The sequence below is a fragment of the Nelusetta ayraudi genome, unplaced genomic scaffold (genome assembly GCF_046127955.1).
Source record: "Nelusetta ayraudi isolate G7.1 ecotype Tasmania unplaced genomic scaffold, CSIRO-AGI_Nayr_v1 ptg000048l, whole genome shotgun sequence".
Classification (NCBI taxonomy): domain Eukaryota; kingdom Metazoa; phylum Chordata; class Actinopteri; order Tetraodontiformes; family Monacanthidae; genus Nelusetta; species Nelusetta ayraudi.
Genome location: NW_027466098.1, coordinates 4,566,818 through 4,585,065, shown reverse-complemented (window position 1 = coordinate 4,585,065; position 18,248 = coordinate 4,566,818). Strand labels below are relative to the sequence as shown.

Genomic DNA, 18,248 nt, shown 5'->3' with positions numbered 1-18,248 from the left:
CACACACATAGCAGCCAAGCTAAAACAAAAATGGCTGCATTCATAACAGTTTTGAGTTGGATAATCATTTCAGCTTAGAGCCAGAAACGTTACTGAAAAAAGTCATGCATGATATCATGATTCTTGTCATCCATAATCGAGTTGTTTATTCAGACACACTTTCCATTTAGTAAGAGGACAATAAACCTATCTATCTATAAACATGTGCAGGCTGATTCCTGAAACACATTTCTGAGTGAATGATGCTCTTGCACTGCCACTCTGTGTGATACTTATGATCCATTTGCCACTTAGCGGGTGCATCAGTCTGCTTCATTCTGACTAGTATGTATATTTTGCAATCCAAAGACAATCCGTGACCTCACAGTGAGGTTGCACTGCACTATAGGCGATATTACTGCTTTTAACTGCTGCTCCAGAGCTGCTAAACCAACAGATGAGCCTCAAGCAGGGCCCTTTAGTGTTTTGTCCTGTGAAGTGATGCCTAATGCAGTGTGTCTAATCAGGGTTCCTGGCTACAGTTTACATCACAGTACAAGTGCAGTAATATGAGACGTTTAACGGTCCCCTCTAGCTGGCGGACGCAAATTAAATTTATTTATTTTACATTCGCATTGTGATTTGGCTTTGATGTGAAATGACTCGGCTCGGATGAAGCTTCCACTCTAATCTTGTTTGCCCCCTCTGAGCAACTTGTGTGTGTGTGTGTGTGTGTGTGTTGACCACTAGGCCACAATTACTGCTTTGTTCTCTAATTAAAACCCATTGTTGCATGTCAACCCCTGCTCTTTAAGCTCATCAAAAAGATGCAACATGGAGAAAGTAATGGCTGACTAGATTGTATTTAATTCAGTGCCATTAAGTTTCCCATTTGCTTACTGTGTGACAAAACTATAAGTACCTCTATGTCTAAGAACATTATTCTGCGTTTTACTTTGGGCAATACAATTATGTATGTAACAGCTGCAAATTGCACATCAAACAATAGGAATGGGACTCGAAGCTAAATATTAATGCAACTGCTCTCTCCTGTAAATTGAAGTAATGCTGTGAGTTCAATAGAGGCTGCAGAAAACATGGATTCTAGTGGCTTGATTGAGTTTTGGGATGAGACTTTTTTTTTCTCAAAAATCTGCAGATGAAATAAAAGGAAAGATGAACAAATTTGTGGGACTCACCTACAGTCAGTGGATTTGTAATTACAGAATAGGCTGTACAGCAAAGTTGGTTGCTATTCACGTAAGAAAGAAAAGACCTGAAAGTGTTGGAGGGACATTAGCCCTGTCTTTGCTATTGGCAATGTCACTTGTTTGAAGTTAGGATTGCAGTTTAATTCAGAACACATTCTGCGGCATTTCTGTAGCGTCCCCTTCCGACACAGGCTCGGAGACGTTAGTCAGTTTCGTGGCTTTATTGTGTGAACTGGAACACAGGTTTCTGTAGGCTGAAGCCAACGCCAAAGCAACGGCAAAAAGGAAAACTCGCTTCTCTCACTCAATCACTGTCTCAGGCTTTTCTCGCAGCAAAGCACACACACACTTCCGCCCCGCTCCCGCCGACAACCCCCCCTAACCAATCACAGAGTGCTGTATTCACGGAGCAATGGTTACCGGACGACTTATAACAGATACAGAACAACATGGTGAAAACAACCACTTAACTGAGAATAAACATAAACACAACAATAATTCACCGTACCGTTACACAACCCCCCCTTTTCAAAGACCCTCGCCCCCGAGGGAGCAAACAAAATCACGCAGATGGGCAGGGGAGGTTTGTGGGTTGTTTTTGGCTGCGAAGTCCCCTGGAAGAGCGCAGACTCAGAGCCCGCAGAACCCACCCCGGAGAAACTGTCTGGGGCATCGGAGCATCCGTGGGAGGCAAGAGAGGAAACAGAGGCAGTGTCTGTTGTATCCCGTAGTTCCGGGTTGGGCCCTGGAGCGGCAGAACCCCTGTACGGTGCCAACCTGTCCCGATGCAAGGCAACCTTACGTCCCCTCGGTGGAAGGCGGACCCTGTACACAACCTCACCGAGTCTCTCAATCACCTCACAGGGGCCCACCCATGCACTGTCCAGTTTCGGACACCTGCCTTTCTTCCTCTGGGGGTTGTGGACCCAGACCAGATCTCCTGCCTCAAATTGTGTCCCTCGGGCCCTCACATCATAATTCCTCTTCTGCCTCGCCCCGGCAATCCGCAGATGGGCCCTGGCAAACTCGTGTGCGGACTCGAGGCGATCCTGAAGCCTCCTGGCATACTACGTACCAGGGGGTCCAGCGGGGCATCCGGCGGTCTACCCACCACCATCTCCGCAGGGGTTCTGACCTCCCTACCCAGCATGAGAAGGGCTGGGGAGCAGGCGGTAGAGTCCTGCGCAGCTGACCGGTAGGCCATCAACACAAGGGGCACGTGGGTATCCCAGTCCCGCTGGTGTTTGGCTGTCACAATGGCCAGCTGCTGGGTCAGCGTTTGGTTAAACCGTTCAACCAGCCCGTTGCTCTGGGGGTGAAGAGGAGTGGTCTTGAGTCTTGTGGGAGCCCAGTTTTTCGCACATGACTGCAAAAACACGGGATTCAAAGTTCCTTCCCTGGTCAGTGTAAATGACCTCCGGTGTCCGAAATAGGCTTGGGCGATAAATCGATTACGATAATAATCGCGATTAAAAACTCCACGATTACGATGATAAATGCATGAGCTGTTATTTCGATAACCCAACCAATCCCACAGGAGAGAAACAAGCGCGTGCTAAATGAACAGCCAATCCCAGCAGAGAAACAACGGCGTGCCTCCTTCCCTCCACCCGCCTCCTCTCGCTCGCAACAACTCAGATGGGAGACACACACAGCCGTCCGCTAAAGCTAGTTATAGGAACGCGTAGAAATGAGTAGCGAGGAACAGAAGTCGAGGGAAGTGAAGAAACTGTCCAAAATGTGCCTGAGAACTGTCCCCTGACACCGAGGGTGAGGAGGAATCTGAAAACGTCCAGCAGGATGAAATAGTGGCGAAGAAAGGCAATACCAGTTCGGTGATTTGGAATTGGTTCGGCTACTTCAGGTCCGACAAAGTACAGGCTAACGCTAAGTGCAAATTATGTCAGAGAACAGTCCCAAGCAAAACGGGAAACACCACGAACCTCTTTCAACATCTCAAGAAGTACCACGATAAAGAATGGTATGAAAGCCAGTTTACGTTTTCATGCTAGCCTCCCCGCAGGTAATGCTAAAAACAACGCACTGCTGCAAGAGCCCAGAGGGAGTGTGCTGCGTGATACTCCCGCTAGCACTAGCAGTAGCCTAGCTAGCGACAGTGCTAAGCAAACAGTTGCTCGTCAAACAACAATACAGTCAGCCTTTAACGCAGCTACCCCGTACAAGGAAAAAAAAAAATCTACGCAGTACAGAAACATAACCAGAGCAGTGACGTGCAATATTGTACTGTCTGTCTGTACCTCTTTTTATTTTTGTTTTTATTTTATTTAATCAGTTCAGTACACTACCTCTAAAATGTTTGAGAGATGTTAAAAACAAGACACATAATCCTCAACATTTAAGTTATTTTATTTCAGTACATCTAAGATGTAAAAAATAATACAAATGTCTTGGTTCTGTCGGGTTGTTGTTGAATGTTTTGTATTGTCATACATTCTAACAATAAATATATCAAAATAATCCTTCTGGTTTCTTTGCGGTCCAAGGGGAATACTAATATTAAAACTATTATTGATTAAAAAAAAAAAAAATCATATCGTGATAATTATCGACATCGAGCAATATAAGAAAACATATTGTGATAAAAAAAATTGCCATATCGCCCAGGCCTAGTCCCAAACCTACTGAACATCCCCTCAAGCAACGCATCAACGATGGTACTGGCTTCTTGGTCGGGCAGGCAGTACGCCTCCGGCCACTTCGTGAAGTAGTCCATGGCCGTAAGGATGTACCGGTTACCCCTCTCCGAGAGGGGAAATGGTCCAAGGACGTCAATCCCCACTCTTTCCATCGGGGCGCCCACTGGGAACTGTTGTAGCTGTGCATGTGACCTGTCTGTTGGGCCCTTGCGTGCTGTGCAATCGTCGCAGCGGCGGCAGAAATCCACCACATCTCGTCTTTGTTGACCCCCGTAAAAACCCTGTTGGAGGCGACAAAGTGTTTTGCTAATACCAAAATGCCCGGACACTGGGGTCCCATGCACTGCTCGAAGTACAACTTCCCGCAAAACTCTTGGGACCACCACCTGCCACCGGACTGACCCCGTGGCCGGTTCCCTCCACCCTCTCTGCAGCACGCCATCACACAGACGCAGGTTCTCGAACATTGACCAGAGTCCCTTGTCTCAGGCTTTTCTCGCAGCAAAGCACACACACACTTCCGCCCCGCTCCCGCCGACAATCCCCCCTAACCAGAGTCCCGGGAACACAAGCCAATCTCTTCATAGGGGGGGGCGACGCTGCTCCAACACCCATGTCTGAACTGGCGTAATGTCGCTGTCCTCGCCCTGTTTGTGTTCCCACTCCGCGGCATCCACAGCTGCCAGCCCCTGGTCAGCCAACATTGCATCTATCCCCACCACTGCACATCTTGCCTCTTGCCGGAGCAGCTCCTCCTCCTGCGCCTCCCTCTTCTCGCAGTAGCAGCAAGCGTCAGCAACACACGGCCGGCGGGATAGCGCGTCTGCGTTCCCGTGCTGAACACCCGGTCTGTGGACCACCGTGAAGTCATATGCCTGCAGTTCCTCAATCCAGCGTGCCAGCTGGCCCTCCGGCTCCCTGAAGGACATGAGCCACTGCAAGGCAGAGTGATCAGTCCTCACAGTGAAATGGAGACCCCCAAGGTCGTACTTGAAGTGTCGAATGGCACTCACTACAGCAAGCAGCTCCCGCCTGGTGACGCAGTAGCGACGTTCTGCTTTGCTGAATGTCTTGCTGTGGTATGCCACCACTCTCTCCCCTTCGGGCTGCAACTGGGACAGGGCCACCCCCGCCGCACACTCCTGGCGGGGAATGTCAGCCAGCACCATGTCCATCAACCTCTCAAACGTGGCAGGAGCGTTGCAGAGGCCAAACGGAAGGACCCTAAACTGCCACAGGCCACCACTGGTAATGAAGGCAGTTTTGGGTCTGGCCTCAGGAGCGAGGGGAACCTGCCAGTATCCGCTCCGCAGATCGAGGGACGAGAACCACGCTGACCCTGCCACTGTGTCGAGGGTCTCGTCGATGTGAGGAATGGGGTAAGGGTCCTTCTTCGTAACCTCGTACAAGGGTCTGAACTTCCTTGAACTTCTTGGGGACCATGACAACGGTGGAGGCCCACGGGCTGGTGGACGGCTCAATGAGTCCTGCCCGCTGCATTTCTTGTAAGGCCCTATCCGCCGCTGCCTGCTTAGCGAGAAGGAGGCGTCGGGGCCTCGTCCTCCTGGGTCGAGCGTCTCCTGTGTCGATGTCATGCTGGATAAGGTCCGTTCGACCCACGTCGTTTTCTGACAGCAAAAAACAGTCCTTGAACTCCAACAGAAGCTGCCACAGGAGGCCCTGCTCCTCAGGATTCAGTCCATCGCAGTTCTTACCCCAAACCTCCCTCACTGCTGCAATTCTCTCACTGGCGTCAATCAGCAAAGAAGGTGTGCTTTCTGGACTTACATCCAAGTCGGGTGACGCAGCGGTAGGTATCGGCACACCCAAAAGGTTGGATGACTGGCCTGCCGGCAGCTCCTGGTGCGTACGTACTCCGTCAGTGGAAACAGCAGCAGACTCCACCAGCAGGGAATCAGACAATGGGTCGCACGCGGAGGTGTTGACGACTGACACGGCAGCCAGCACCGCACCATGGTGGGTCACGACGCAGTCCAACTGGGACGTACGCCCTGACATCTGGACAACATAGCCATCCGGAAAGGTAATTGTCCCGCCCCTCGTGTCGATGATACAGCCCAATGCCCTCAGGACATCCAACCCCAGAATACAGTCCTCCAGGTCCGCCACCCACACTGAGTAGCAAGCCACCTCCCTCCCCAACCCCAGAGTCACCTCAGCTTCCCCCAACATGGGCGCCCACTCTCCTGTGACTGTCTTGAGCTTCACGGTGGTGGGAAAAACGTCCGTGTCTGAACCCACCATGTCTGGTTTTATAAGTGTCGCCGACGAGCCTGTGTCCACCAGCGCCGTGCACTGAACGCCCCCAACAGTCATTGGAATGTACCAGCAGTCATCTGTCCATGTCTGGCCCAGCATGACAACCCGCTCCAGACAATCATCACCTTCCCGAGCCGGTTGTACTGCCCCCTTGCTGGTGGGGTGTACACCGCCTTTATCCCCGCAGGGTTGGGACACTGTCCCGGGGATCCACACCGTCTCATCTATGCGGTCCCCGCCCCTTTTCCCTGTTTTGTGGACAACTTGGGGCACTGTCGGATTAGGTGGCCGGTTTGTCCACCTCCCCAGCATGTTCTTTGGGTTTGCATGGGGCTACGGTCCCCCTGCAGAGTGGCAGCTCGCACCAGCAGAGTGAGCTCCTCCGCCCAGGCAGGTGTAGCTGTATTTAGCTCAATTCCACGCGCAGCCACCACCCCCGGGGAGTTTCCTGGAACGGTCCTTAGGGCCACGGCACACAACATCTCCCTCTCAGTCGCCAGTTCCAACGCCTGCAGGAGAGACTTGGGGTGTGCTAGCAGGGTCTGGGTCCACAGGTCGGCTGGCAGTAAGGCAGATCACAGGAAGATCACAGGCCAGCTCGCTCTGGATGTCAGGGGGCATGTGACCATAAGTATACTGAACCTGACCTTCGATGTCGTTGGCCAGCTCTCTCAGCGGCTCTCCAGGACGCTGCTGCCGGTTGCACAGCTCAGAGCGCAGCAAACTAGCAGCCGTGCACGACCCAAATCTTCTCTGCAGCGCCCCCACCAGTGCGTCATAGTCGTTACGTTGTTCTGGGCTCAACAGTAGCAAGCTTGACAAAGCGTCCCCAGTAAGGCACATAGCCAGTTGAAGCGCCTTCACCTCAGTAGACCACCTGCCCGCCTGGGCCAGCAGCTCAAACTGAGCATGGAAAGCCTCCCAGTCAGCCTTTCCGTCATACCTCGGAGTTTTAACCGGGGGCGGAATGGCGTCCGCGGTTACGGCCGGCGTTGTCCTCACGCGGGCGCCGCCGTCATCCTCGGAGCGGCTGGAGCAGCGGAATCCAGCCTCGGCGCCATCTCCGCGGTCATCGCTCTCACTCGCGCTTTGTGTTCCGCCGTGCTACCAGCTCCGGCGATGGCGGCGGAGTTATAACAGCTCCGGCCGTCGTCCTCCTCCCGCTTGACTTTAGAGTAACCCCCCGGAAGCATTGTCCTCACACCACGCAAATGCCACACAACTTGCGTACACCCCGCAGCGAGGAAGGCCAGTTAACTTCTGACACCAATGTAGCGTCCCCTTCCGACACAGGCTCGGAGACGTTAGTCAGTTTCGTGGCTTTATTGTGTGAACTGGAACACAGGTTTCTGTAGGCTGAAGCCAACGCCAAAGCAACGGCAAAAAGGAAAACTCGCTTCTCTCACTCAATCACTGTCTCAGGCTTTTCTCGCAGCAAAGCACACACTTCCGCCCGGCTCCCGCCGACAACCCCCCCTAAACAATCACAGAGTGCTGCATTCACGGAGCAATGGTTACCAGACGACTTATAACAGATACAGAACAACATGGTGAAAACAACCACTTAACTGAGAATAAACATAAACACAACAATAATTCACCGTACCGTTACAGTACTTTTATTTGATGTTTATTTGTTGTTTATTGGTTGAGCAGCAGAAATATTCTGCAACACAGTTAAATATTACGTGGCATGTTAAACTTGATTGCCTGCTAGCACAACAACAATAATCTCAGCAATATTAGAATGGTGATGCTTTTACTGATGTCTGCGTGATGCCAGGCAGCGAATGTGCGAAAGAGCCACTTCTTTTCATTACTTCCTACAGAACAATACTACAGCAACAATGACAATCACAGCATGTGTTTTAAAGCCTGATCAAGGATGAGTACAAATAAATCCAACAATGAGTGCGGACATATCTCTTTTGAGATTTAACAAAAAATGTCAGCAGGGAGTAACAATGAAAAAAATCTTGTAAACAACACACATCTAAAAAAACAAAAAAAAAACAATGAAGTGAAACAGATAAATTATTCCAGGAAAAAAAAAAACTAAATAACACTGCATTAAAAGATGAAAAACAACAATAATAGCAAGGTGCTAACCACAACCCAGCATGCCAGACAGCATTTTCACAATTCCCTCAGATTTGTCTTAGATTGCCATCTGCTAAAGAGTCTACAAGCATTTGGAAAGCGATGTTGTGTGACGCAAAATTGATGTCAGGGGTCAAAGAGTAACTGACAGGCTGGTAGGAAAACACAAAAAGGCAACAGTTTTTCAGTGTTTTGTAAGAAAAAAAAAACTGGTTAGAGCAAAGGTCTGCAGAAAACTCTCCGAATGCACAACACGTCCAACCCTGAAGCGACGTTCATATGTTTATACTTCAGGAGGTGCCCGGTACTAGTAAGATGTGCCCTAATAAAGCGGATAGTCGGTGTATAATGAAGCTGATTTAATAGATAGATAAGTTTATGGCTGCAAGGCTGATACTTTGACCATTTTAAATGTATTCAATGTATATTTTTCTGTTTTTCAACCTCCTCTCTGCATGAGCTGAACCTCCTATCACATACAACAATATGATGGGGGATATTTTTGTTCGACACTTCATGCAAATTGTAGTATCCTTTAAATTTTAAGACTCTTTTTGGTCTTTGTCTCCACTCGGCCTCGGTCGACATGGTCTCGACATGGTCCTGGTCGAAACATCCCTGGTCTTGGTCTCGGTTGAGACATTCTTGACTACATCACTAGGCGAGAGAACATCTGACAGGCGATGGGAGTAATAGTGCAAAAACGGACTTCATCCAGCATATTTGTAAAAACTCAAACAAACCATTTTAGCTGTGTGATAAAAAAAAAAAGAAAAGATTGAGAGAGCAAAAAGAGCATCTATAAACCAAGAGCGCAGTGAGAATAACGGTCCTCCGAGTGGAACAGACGCTCTCCAAAGCGGCCGTCATGTCCTCCGAGGCTGCCGCGAAATAAATTCTGCACGCCGACATCAAAAAATGACAACATTAATAATGACAGAGCGACTACGGTTACTGGAGGAGGTGCTGCTGTTAAATCAGAGGTGGCTTGAAACAAAAACACACCCCTCCCGCACCCTCCGCTCGCGTCACGTTCTCAGCGGCCGCTCCTCGCGTGCACGTTCTCTGCCTCGTCCCAGTTTCTCTGTAATCTAGCGGGGTGGAAAAATAGCAGCCTCGACGGAGGGGATGGCGGAGGAAAAACAAAGAAAAAAGAAGAGAGAGAGGAGAGAGATGGAGGAGAAGGCTCACAGCAAAACTGCTCTGAAGAGAATCCTCTGGGCCTGCAGCCTAACACCCCACCCCCCGCCCGCCAAACCCCCGCTCGGTCCATCCTCAAGAGGCCATCAGCCATGATAAATAGCCAGCAGGAGAGAGAGAGAGAGAGAGAGAGGTTGAGCGAGCAAGAGAATGAGAGAGAGAAGGGATGAAGGCGCAGAAACACCCACATCGAGATCATTCATAAAGCCAGCGAAGGCAGATGAGGCGAGGGAAAGAAACAAATTGCTGGCCGACTGTGCTTCTGATCACTGGGAGAGGGGGGGAGTCAGCGCTCCCACATTTGTATATATATTATATATAAATATATATATATACATATATATATATATATATACATATATATATATACATATATATATATACATATATATATATATATATATACATATATACATATATATATGTATATATATATATATATATATATGTATATATATATATATACATATATGTATATGTATATGTATACATATATGTGTCGCACCTACGGTTCCTGATCCTTGTGTTTTGAGATTTTTTCAAACAAGTGAAAATATCTCACTTCCGGCTTGATTGAAATTTGATTTATGAAAATGAGGTATGAATTCAAGGAACACGTGGGTCTTTGTCCCATGTGTCTACGACCTTCCTAGAGGGCGCTATGGCCATTTTAGTGTTTTGGTCTTGTAGGGGGCGCTATTAAGCAGAATGATGCAGTTCTTTAATAGTTTCCTTTGTACCCAATTTCGGACCTGTGTGCACAATTTGGTGACTTTTCACGCATGTTCAGGGGGTCAAATTTAGGCAAAGAAACAAAGCAATTTCAATTGGGTCTTCGCCTTGCGATGACCTGCTCTGCTTCAGAGCTGGTCTATCGCCAGGGCTCAGTCCCGAATAAACATACGAAGAACAAACGGGTCTTCGCCTTGCGATGACCTGCTCTGCTTCAGAGCTGGTTTTGCGCTGGGGCTCAGTCCCGAATTATGCTGATCAAAGTATTATAAACAAATCTACAGCATGTGGCTTGTGGTTTTACAGTTGTTGTGTGGACTGAAACATATGGTGTGTCGACTTTGTTGGTTTGGAAATGGATTTGGATTTTGGTACGTTTAGACCACACACACAAACACAACTCTAAATCTCCCAGTATTTCGCACACTGGTTATCACACTCGAGAAACGATTTCCCCCCACTCCTCAAAGCCGGGACATGATTTTGAAATGGATTTATGTCATGTTTTAAATGCTCTAATAAGGGAGCCGTAAATTATTTTTATCCGAGACATTGTCCTAGTTACCAGCTCCCCTTTCAAGTTAGGTCAAACGCTTTCAGCTTCCTCTTCGGCATCCTGACACCGCCACACGCGTCCTTTATTTATAGCACTGTAAAACTTCCTTTGCCCAATAGAGACAAATGGTCTATTAGCTGGCTTGCATTTTACATAAGACTGATGAAAAATAGATACATCTCCCTGTGAGCCTGGACATCAATAAAAGCATCTGAAGGAGAGGATTCATTCACGCCCCACTCATCAGGGCTTATCGAGAGTAACTGGGCATGACAGGCGTGTACAGGACGGGACACTGTGGGTGGGAAATATCCTTCAGTGGGGAAATTCAATTTTACGCAATGTCATAGACCTGATTACGCGGGGACGGGCCGTGATGGGTGAATTCTGCCGTGATGAAGTGCATGCAGCCAAAATGGTTAAAATGGACCTGAGCGAATGAGGAACAAGAGCATTAGATCTGCGCGCGCGCGCACACACACACACACACACACACACACACACACACACACACACACACACACAAGATTGCAGTTGGAGGAAATAATTTGTGGATCCTTTGTTCGTTATTTGTTTGTACTAAAATAAATAAAAAATAAATGAATAAATAAATAATGATTATGATGATAATGATGATGTCAACTACAGCCAGACTGATTTTAAAATGTAATTGGGTGCCAATGCGCCAGCAGCATGGCATCATCTTTTCCTGCAGTGAATGACAACACACATGAAGGACCCAATCAATGTTTTTGACACAATTTTCAATTTCAAGAGAGATCCGGAGATTAGTATCTTGTGTTCATATTTTTGTAAACTGATTCACTTTGATTTTTTTTTTTTTCGTTGCTGTTGGTTTTTTCAACCAAAATCTTCCACCATGGGCAGTTCCTCAGTGTCTCCACACCCTGTCAATGCCAAAATATATTTTAAATATATTTTAAAAATGGCAATAAACGATTTTCATTTCTGATAAAAAGTAAGTTAGGTGATAAAAAGTTGTATCTGTTACTTCTTCTGGGGTAGAGCGTTGCGTCACATCACACAGTCTCTCTGTCCATTGATTTGAAGATCTTTTTTGTCCTCTTGTTTATAAAGCTGGACCAACCATGGAGGCTTGTGCATGTAAATAAATCTCCATCTCCGCCCACCCACTGGAATACTTTGCCACCACTGTTATAAAAAGCAAAATGGAACCGCCCCAATGGAGGGTAAAAGTGCCATAGCTACAGAAAACACACAGAAGTAGCATGAAAATTAAGCATGTGAAGGTCGAGTGAACAAGCTGACATTATGGCTACAGGCCAAAGTTTGCTAAGCTGCATCCAGCAGCCCTCGTTATTGTTGAGAGGTTTTCACCATCTTTTTCATAGTTAATTTCTTTCTGTGTGATGTGAGTCAAAGCTGAGTCAGTCACATCCAACCTCCCATCAGACATGTCATCACATCAAAACATCAGAATCATTTAGTAGCTTCTTCCATGTCCTCTTGCATAATATTCAGAGCAGAGTGGAGGATTCTTGCCACCATACCGCCAATCTTTTTGCCCATAAATCAAACTGATTGCTTATGTAATTCACAAAAAAATGTATCAGTTCAAAAAAAGGGCCTATTTGGAGGGTGACAAGACTGGATGAGCAAGATTTCAGAGTTGAAATATGAAGGATCCAGTTTTGGTGCTAGACAGAGGGCTGTTGCAAACACTGCTGCCCTTAAAACTAAAATCTATTTGAAAATAGGCCCACCTACCTGACAAACATGAGCTGAATCAATAATGGTACAAACTTAATGGTATTAGATATTAATAAGGACAGAAAAAGTCTTACATAGAGACAAAGTCCTGAAATTCACTGCTTCCTGTTTTGAACCTTGTCTGACACTCACTTCCCAAACTATGATTGCATTTCTTTCTTTTTATTTTATTTTATTTGAACTCACCCCCAAAAATGAAATGACTTTTTGGTTTTCTACTTGTCCTCCCTTTGTCACCAAACAGTTCACGGCTTTTCTTTTTAATGCCCGACAGGATCAACTAAAGGCCCGGCATATTTGTGTGCTCTGTTATTCACACCGTAATGATATGGGAGTCATTATAATATAAGAAGAAAAAAAAAAAATCAATTTGGCTCCCTCTATAATTAAGGGAAAATCTTGCAGCAATTACATCTCCATAATAACCATATTAGATACATGCTCATTCTGAATTAATTTGCAAGCATGTGACTGGATTCTAATTATCTAAGAAACAGGGTGAGCCAACCCATGTGCTGCTTAACATCTAACCCCCTGCACCCATTCATCTCAAGAATTAAATAATAGATCCGTATGGGTTTCTCATCAGGAGACTAGATGTGGAAGGCAGCGTTCAAAGTCCCTCACTCATCATCAACTGCACTTAATCCTAATGAGGATTTTCTGCTGCTTTTAAAAGCTGATATTGACACCGGCAACTGAAAGAGGAATCTTTGAATGTTCACACAGTGGATTTTACATTTCATTTGATGTCGAAAAGATGTGTAAGAGCTTTCTTATAGTTTTGAGGATCAATGTCCATGTTATGGATCCAAAATGCGAACACACATGTGAAAAAGTTGGAATTTCTTTTGGTGCTGGAAACCAGTGAAAAGAGATCTCATTAATAGAATTGGAAGTTCAAATTGTTATATTTTATTAATACTCCATCCATTTTAAACAGAGAAGGCATAAACCATAAAATTCAGTCTTATTTGAATTAAAGCCCATCTTCTACTCCTCCTGCCCTTATTCCTTATTTTCTCTCTTCATTCACACTTTTAATAGGAATAATTACAAACAATGCATCGCTGAAAAGGAAAATGCTTTTTGAGTGCAAAACAGGCATTTCCAAATGATGTAAATTAGAACATTTGTTATCACATTACCTTTTCCACTCCGTATTACAATAAAAAAAAAAATGTTTTTGTTCTCATTTGGAAACAAAGTGTGGCTAAAACGGCAATTGAATTAGTGGCCAAGCTGCCTCAGCATGATGGTGACTTCAGTACAAGTAGCTAAGAACCAAGTGTGTGTGCATTTCAAAGTGTCCCTCCTTCCAAGTAGCGCGTTTGGGTAATGCTGTCTTGTTATTGTTACATGCTATGATTTATTAGAGTTGATGATGGAGATGGTACTTTTCCATGAAACTTTGACCTGCATTCAGATGCCACAGAAGAAGCCATCTGTCAGCAGCAGATTCAGGAGCATAAGGAAGAGCTTGTAAATAACCTGCCTTCACCATCCTGGCTGACAACACAGTTTTACTGCACTGATACTTTTTTCTTTTTTTTTTCCTTCCAGTTTGCTGCTGGTCTTTACACATTCATTACTCGCCACAGGTTTTTGTGACTGTCAGATGTCAGGCAACAAAGAAAATGGCTTGGGAAGCTCTAGTGGTGTTATTTCTTCTGGGCCGCATCACACGACCTTCTGTGTCTGTTGATTTTGTGCCCTTTATATCAGCTTTTACAAAGCTGGGCCAGCTGTATATACAGTGTATATCAATCTCTCCTCCTCCCACCCATTGGAAAAACTGACTTACCACTGAAAAACACACAAAAAAAACTCAAACAAAAATGGGCTTCAAATGGATGCTAACTTAAGCTAAAATGACGGTGGATATAACCCTAACACCTGAGAGTTACTTTTTTGTTATCAGAACTCTGTGTTTCTAAGTAGAACACTATCAGTGATGGACCTTTATCCAACACAGAACTTTGCTAGAATACGTCGTTTGAGTTTGTTTTATTTCAACTGACTTTTGATAAATGTCGCGGCAACCGGCAGTGTTGCGGCAGTCAACTGAGGGGCGTGGCAGCAGCCGCGCTTCTGTGTTGCGGCTGTCAGCTGGGGGGTGTGGCTAAAGCTGCGCTTCTCCACCCAAGTGACGGCAGGTGCGCAGGAGCGCGTTTCTTCGCGCTTGCGTTACCGTCGCCCCAAGGTGCGCCTGACCAGGTGATCGCAATCAAACCGATTGGAAACACGCACGCCAAAAGAAGCAACCTCGCCAGTCTTTTAGAGAGCGAGGCAGAGCCGAAGACAGCAGGAGCAGTCGCAAACGAAACTGAGGCGCATGGGACACTGGACTCGAATGAGAAGGGCTACCGGTAAGATCCAGCTGGGAAATTGTGCTTGGTCTGCTGATCTAATCCATGAGAATTGTAATCGTCTGGGTCTTGTTTGGTTTTAAAATTCAAAGAGATTTGTTTAATTTGTTAAAACGAAAATTAAGTTGATTTGTTTAGAATGTTGCCAAAATAATTTAAATGGAACGTTTGCTTTGTTAAAACTGTAAAGTAAAAGAAATGAGGATTTTAACTTTCTCCAAAAATTGTGTTTAATGTGTTTGAGTACAACATTTGTTTTTATTTAAGTCAAAAGAAAAATGAGTTTTATTTACATTGGTTGTTTTGTGTGTTTAAAGGTTTTTCACCAGCACCATCCTTATTTGACCGTTGAATAAAAAGGATTGAGTGAATTCCCGTGCTTTTGTGGAGTCCTTCCCTTTTCAAGTGTGGGAAAACCATGTGACAGTAGAAGACACCTGACAATAAATATTACTAAATAAAAAGGTCTTGCGTGTTTTTTGTTTTTTTTTCGGTAACAAATGTTTTTTTTTTTTTTTTTTTTTTGGGCTAATCTCACTCACTCTGCATTGTTCTTATCGTCATGCTTATATCGTAACGTATATCGGGATCATGCGTATGTAGTCACTCAACATTTTGTCTTACATTTTCAACATTTTCATCTGAGTAGCATGTTGTAAATGAGACCTTCTTGTGCACCGTCGCTGCCAGCCACATCAGGGTAAACAACAGTGAAACTGTAGAACAAGGCCTTAACCAGTCTGTGGACAAATCTGCAGGTGCTGTTTCGAAATGTAGCCAATCCAAAATCATTTTACTTGTGCACCTGCATACACCACAACAAACTGCACATACACTTAAACACATCCTCACCTGTCCCCAATGTAGAGGGCAATTAACGTCCCCAACACAATAGAGTTACATCCTCAACATTATGTTTTTGTCAATATAGCCAACCATAAACTGGTGACATATTCACAGTGAGCTTGTTTTTCCCCCTGTTGACAGCTATTCCATTGTGTGCCGGCAGCAAAAATAAATGTCAAATTAATGTGAGCGACTATGAAATCTGGCAGAAGCGTTTGCGTGCTTATTTTTCAATGGTCCCACTTGTTTCAGGAATGATACTCCACTTTGTTGGCCGTCAAAATCGCTTGCAGCACGTAACCCTGTGAAATCGACGTGACGTGAGTGGAACGCGTCCGTTTTTTTTTTTTTTGGAAAGAAACGTGACCTCTCTGCCGTCGTGCATTGCACTCACCCACTGAATAAGACAAAGAGATTTATTATGCAGCCTGCCTTCAGAATGTATGGCAGCTGCCTGATAAGTCCTGATAGTGACTGGGGGATGCGGGCGGAATTTCCAGAAGGATGCCGCGCGCATGTCAGAAGTGACATATTGTAAAGCGATGTGAGCGGGAGCGTGCTCCGAGCATGTTCAATCACATGGTGCCTGTCTGTCATTCTTCCCGCTGCAGCGCCGCCTGCACTTTCCTTTCCTTAGCCAGGGAACAATGGGCGGCACCAGCCGCTCAATACGATGAATCCTATCTCTGTAAACACGCAGGCTCCGTTAGCCATGGCAACACAAAAAACGCTAAATGTATTTTTCAGCAGGTTCTTTATCCCTCCCCCTCTTCACTATTTGAGAGAATAGGGATGTGTGGTTTGCTGAATGCTAAATATATATATGTATGTATGTATATGTGTATATATATGTATGTATGTATATATGTGTGTATATATATATATATATATATATATATATATATATATATATGAAAGTATGAAAACAAGGTTTGTAGGCTAAAGCATGTTGTCTTGACCAGCCACCTTGGTGGAGCAGAAATGGGGAAAAAAAAAAAAAAATCATCAGCCTTTATAGTCAATTAAGTAGGACAGCAAACTGATCATGTGGCCGCCTTCTTTGTGGCTTCTGTGGCTCCTAAAGCTGCATTCGCACCAAATCACAAGAACATCGAGACACTTTGGCGGCAGCCACATTATGATGCGGACCAAAGTTGCACAAAAACTTGCGCTGGTCTCAACTTCAGTCACTGGATAACAGTGCAGTGTTGCAGCAGTACCACAGGGGGTCTTTGTACAAATAAATTGAAAAACTCACATTCCTCTATCTCAATCACAGTGCCAGTCAAAAAGGGCATTGCAAGCCAGCGTTGAGATGTTGATGTTTTTTTTGCTAAGTATCCTGGTGTGTATCTTGTTAATAGTTACCTTTATGGACTCCCTTTATGTACTTTTTGTTTATAGTTAAGGTAAACCTCTTTTTATGTACAAATCCAGAGTGGCCTGTATTTGGGTCCTGCCTCAACGCTCCAGACTTGACAGTTGCCCCACTTAAAAAGATTAGAGAGGTCTGTATTGTTTGTTCTAGGTACACTTCAACTGTGAGAGACAGAATGTAAAAAAAAAAAAAAAAAAAAATCTAGGCAATCATATTGTATGATTTTCAAAGAATTTGTATAATGGTGCAGAAAATAAGTATTTGATCAACAACAAAAGTTTGCCTCAATACTTGTAACCCTGGCTGGCAATGACAGATGTCAAACGTTTCCTCTAGGTCTTCACCTGGTTTGCACACACTGTAGCTGGCTGGCATTTTGGCCCATGGAGATCTTCTCAAGAGCTGTGATGTTTTGGGGCTGTTGCTGGGCAACACAGACTTTCAACTACCTCCACCGATTCTCTATTGGATTGAGTTCCAGAGACTGGCTGGGCCACTCCAGAACCTTGAAATGCTTTTTACGAAAGGTAAAAAATTCCAGGTGGATGCTGTTGAAAGCTTTTTGTAAATCGATGTAATTGATCAGTAGGGGTGTCTGGAATTCTTGCCACTGTTCTATGATGTTGTAAAGAGTGAAGATTTATTCTGAACAGGACCATCCCAGCCGGCTTGTTCTTCTCTTAATACGGTATCCAGCTCGTCTTTTAGGTGTTGGAGCAGCACACTCCAGAATACCTTGCCAGGGATAGACAGTAATGTGATCCCCCTCCAGTTGTTTCCCTTTTTTTTGGCAGCCCTCCAGTTGTTTCCCTTTTTTTGGCAGCATCACAATGACCCCACATCTCCAGTTGGCAGGAACCACTTCAGCATGCCAAATCAGGTTGGGCAGGTACGTGAGGGTTTTCTGCAACAACCTCCTGGCCATGCTTCTACAGTTAAGCAGTTACCTCGTCAAGTCCCGGTGCCTTGTTGTTTTTGAGGCGCTGGGTTGCTCTAGAAACCTCGGTCCCGGTTATCTCATCTGAGGTAATGTTCAGAGTTGGGGCTTGTTTTTCCTGGTCAAACCTGAAGAACAGCAGAGAAGAACCTCCTTGAAGTGTTCCACCCACCTTGCCTCCTGCTCCTCATTGCTTGGAAGTACTTCCGTCCCTACTCTTGACACCGGAGCTGCTCCTGGAGCTGGTTAGA

The 18,248-nt window shown here is 45.6% G+C and overlaps 2 protein-coding genes across 2 annotated transcripts in view; both read right to left on the bottom strand.

Moving 5' to 3' along the window:
• sez6b (seizure related 6 homolog b) overlaps window positions 1-18,248 on the bottom strand; it is a 182,662-nt gene that overhangs the window by 47,108 nt on the left and 117,306 nt on the right. The gene's annotated exons all lie outside the window — the stretch shown is intronic.
• On the bottom strand, window positions 4,429-5,016 carry LOC142895006 (uncharacterized). The gene is made up of 2 exons (XM_076035732.1): window positions 4,861-5,016; window positions 4,429-4,782 (listed from the first exon to the last, which is right to left on the bottom strand). Exons 1-2 carry the CDS (start codon window positions 5,014-5,016, stop codon window positions 4,429-4,431), a joined length of 510 nt encoding a protein of 169 aa, XP_075891847.1.